Below are 3,641 nucleotides of genomic sequence, written 5' to 3' on the forward strand. Positions count from 1 at the left end.
TGTCTCCTATGGGCGACGTGCCTGCCCCTCGCCGGGGCTGTAAAAGCCGTCAGACTCGGCCGAGGCCCCTCGACTGGTGTCCGGGCGGCTATTCCGCTTAAGCTCGGAAACTCCTACTTTACATGGATTTCCCACATCCCGATTGTGTTTTTTTTAAGTTATAGTGGTAGAATAACATTGTATCTTCTTTCTGCAAACATCCCGGTTTTGACCTTGTCTGTGATCCGTGTAGATTTACCCCAGGCAGGTGCGTGTGGCCCGTCCCTTTTAGTTACTGGGGACCCTGAATGGATCGATGCCTTTCCGGCACAGCCTTATTGCATTTCAGCCCGCCCCCCACCCCCAGGACGAATTCATATTTTGAATTTGGTCAATGCATTAATTTCAGTTTACTTTCCAATGATGCATAAACTCTCTCAAATTTCACCTTTGACCACATGAAGTCAAAACGAGGGGCCAGATTATACACATCACACAGCAGTAACTTGCAGACCAGTATTTTAGAGGAGCAGAACAAGAAATCTAACTTTAATAACCTAGAGTCACTCTTTTGTTTGACAAAAAATATATAATGGGCAAGAACTACCTTTGTCCTCGAAAGCGGCTCTGTCTCCAAACATTTACAGTCGGAAGGGAACGCGGCTCCCGAGGTGTGACACGGATTCAATGCCAAGACTTGGCTTTGAGAGAGATGACAAGGCGGAGACTATGTCCTGACGGACCCTATCTCTGCGCTCGTGACAAGGGCCGAATGGAACGTGAAACGAATTTATGGAGCTGTTGCCGCGACTTCGAAGCTGATTCTCCGGGGGTCTCGGCGCCCGTCTGGTGTCTTCTGGCTTCACGCCTGGGTGGGCGGGAGCCCCGGAGCCCGGTGGCGACGAGGCCGTGTGCGTGTGTGCGAGGCGAGCGCAGCCCAGGGAGGGGTCCGGCCGCCGTGCTCCCTTCCGCGGTGGAGCCGCTTGGCGGGTCATTGCCCGACGCCGGTTCTCGGCAGCGTGCGTGCTGACGAACGACAGTTCGGGTTCAGCTAGAAAAAGCCTTCGACGGCATCATTCCCGTCTCGACCTCTGTGAACAGACGTGGGCGTCGTCGGTCAGGACACGGCGGGGGCCGCGGCCGGGCCGCGTGGGGAGGGCTCCATTAAAAGCTGCACAAGTTTTGCTTCCTGTTTATCTTTTTCACCATCTACTCATTTTCACAAGTCTTGTGTTGAAAGTCAAAGTTCTAAGGTGTGATGATGTTAACGTCATTCCAGAGCCTTAATCGTCATAAAATCTTTCATTCCTGAAAGCCCGAGTCAGCCGAACTTGTAACCCAGCTTTGAAACACTGGAGCTGCTCGATGTTCGAACGAGGGCGTTTGAAAAGCTGGGAAGGACCTTTGCGTGCAGGAGACTAAGCTGCCTGACACTGTTACGAAGCGTGGAGGCCACCGCACCCTCTGGTGACTATCTTGCGTGGCCTTCCCCAGTGAGCTCAGGCCGCCGGAAGATGCGGGCTCGCAGCTCAGACAACGGAAGTCCACCTTTTCACCATTCTGGGGGCCGGAAGTCCAAGATCAAGGTTCTGGCGGGGCGTGGGTCCCCGTCTGGTTTCTGGGTGCCCCCTTCCAGGTGACCGTCCTTCGGCTGTGCCTTCATGTGGCCCTTCCTCTGAGTGAGCGAGCTCTGGACCCTGCCCCCCCCCCCACCAAGGACACGTGTCCTGCCAGGTCAGCATCCTCCCGTGACCTCGTGTAACCTTAACTGCCTCAAAAGGCCCTAAGTCCAAGCAGTCACATGAGGCTAGGGCTTCAACACAGGATTCGGGGGGGACAATTCAGTCCACAGCAACTTTCTGTGAAGGACACATAATATCATCCTTATTTTCCAGATGCAGAGACTCAGTTGTACAAAGATTTTAATGACCGGGCCAAATTTACTCAGGAAATCTTAGCGGATTGCAAGGAGCAAATATTTGAATAAATAGTATTCTGGCTTATAACAAAAGACGCGAGAGCCCCCAGTTCTAGTTCAGTGCTGAAGATGTTTATGGTGAATTCTCTTCCCTCCCGTTAGGAGTGTTGTCCAGAGTTTTGGTGTGCATTTACCCGTTTTGCCACACGCGATCATTTTTGATGTTTCCTTTGAATTATCTTCCTAAGATCTGTACATGAATGAAATGACAGATTTAAATGTCATTACCTGGCAAAGTCTGTAGAGGTAGAAACAAACATTTCTACTAAAAATACATTTGCTCTCACATATGCTCAGGTTCAAATGTTTATATCAATGGCTGAGATTGAAAAGTATTATTGACTATTTTGAGAAATCCTATATAGTAGACATTCCTGATTAATGCAACATTAGATAATCCAGTTTTCTGATCGTATGTTTCTCAGGAAATTTGAGTAGCGTGAGATGTGCGGTGTCATACGAGGACCGTCCGCCCGTGTCCCCGCTTACCTGGGGCAGAGTGGGGGCTTCGTGCTCCTGGACGAGTGTGTGAGGTGGGCGAGCACACGTGAAGGCCCTGTCCGTGTTTGTGGGGGGCAAGCTGTGTGCGCTTCTCAGGCAGGGGTGCGTCTCCCCGCGGTGGCCTCACCCCACGCTGGCTCCGGCCGTCCTGTGTCTGCGCGCAGGAGTGTCCTGGCATCTCCGACCAACGCCCGGAACGAGCTTCTGGGAGGAGCTTGTCACCAGTCACCTTCATTTACAGGGAAAAGTGAAAATGATCTGGAGCTGAAGTCCCCGCTTACGGCTCTCTTCCGGGGTCTGATTAAATGTTTCTTTCACCAGTTATAAATGTCACGTGGGAAGAAACAGTTAACGTTCCGATTAAAATGTATTCTGTGTATACTCTTTAAAATAGGTTAATTTGCTCTGATGTTTGGTTCCTGTCTTTACTTTGAACCTTGAACACGTTCGTTCCTAACAACAGAGTTGTGCTCTGGAGACGCGTCCTCCGCGCCGTGGTGTCTCCTCGTCCCGCGTCTTTCACCGCGGGCCCAGTGGCGTCCGCACGGCTCCTCCTGGTCCTTTGCCTCAGTCTGGCCTCCTCTGCACATAGGCTTTCGGAGCCATTCCATGTGAAAGCGCCTACGGTTCCCGCAGAAATCAGAGCGCCGCACGTCGCCGCGGTCCTTCCCCGTGTGTCCAGCGCGGTCTCCCCGCCGGGCCATCTCCCCGCAGGCCTCGCCTCCGCGTCCTCCCAGCCCCGTCCAGTTGCCCCTGGTTAGCGAACTGTCAGTCAGAGGAGACACGTGCGCGGGCTCCAACGTCCGGCGGTCGGGCGAGGCCGGCGGTCAGTGTCCTCGCGAGGACGTGGTGAACGTTGAGCGCTTTGTCACCTCGGATACCTTTAAACAGGATCGGCAGCCACGGCCACTGCACGTGGCGTAGTGGCCCAGCCTTGGATTCACCCCGATTACCTAAAAACTGGCCCCCAAATGATGGCACCATGCGGAGAAGCAAGGCAGAGAGGGGGCCACTTTGGGGATCGGAGAACGAGAACAGACAAAATGGAGCCGCGTGCGCCTCACCGCTCGGAGTTTGCTGCCCGGGAAACGGGGCGGCACCGTCCTCGGGGACGGGGTTGGGGGACAGCGGGGGGACTGGGCGGCTTCGCGGGGACGCTCGTGGGTTTCGCTAAGGCGCGCGA

At 54.1% G+C, this 3,641-nt stretch overlaps 1 protein-coding gene across 1 annotated transcript in view; it reads left to right on the forward strand.

The window, feature by feature from the left end:
* The window catches only part of SNTG2 (syntrophin gamma 2), a 111,480-nt gene that overhangs the window by 22,539 nt on the left and 85,300 nt on the right, over nucleotides 1-3,641 (forward strand). Inside the window, exon 3 of the mRNA XM_011382227.1 lies at nucleotides 3,095-3,284. Within this exon, the coding sequence (XP_011380529.1) occupies nucleotides 3,095-3,284 (190 nt within the window). The remainder of the gene's footprint in view (nucleotides 1-3,094; nucleotides 3,285-3,641) is intronic.

Source organism: Pteropus vampyrus, unplaced genomic scaffold (genome assembly GCF_000151845.1).
Source record: "Pteropus vampyrus isolate Shadow unplaced genomic scaffold, Pvam_2.0 Scaffold468, whole genome shotgun sequence".
Lineage (NCBI taxonomy): Eukaryota > Metazoa > Chordata > Mammalia > Chiroptera > Pteropodidae > Pteropus > Pteropus vampyrus.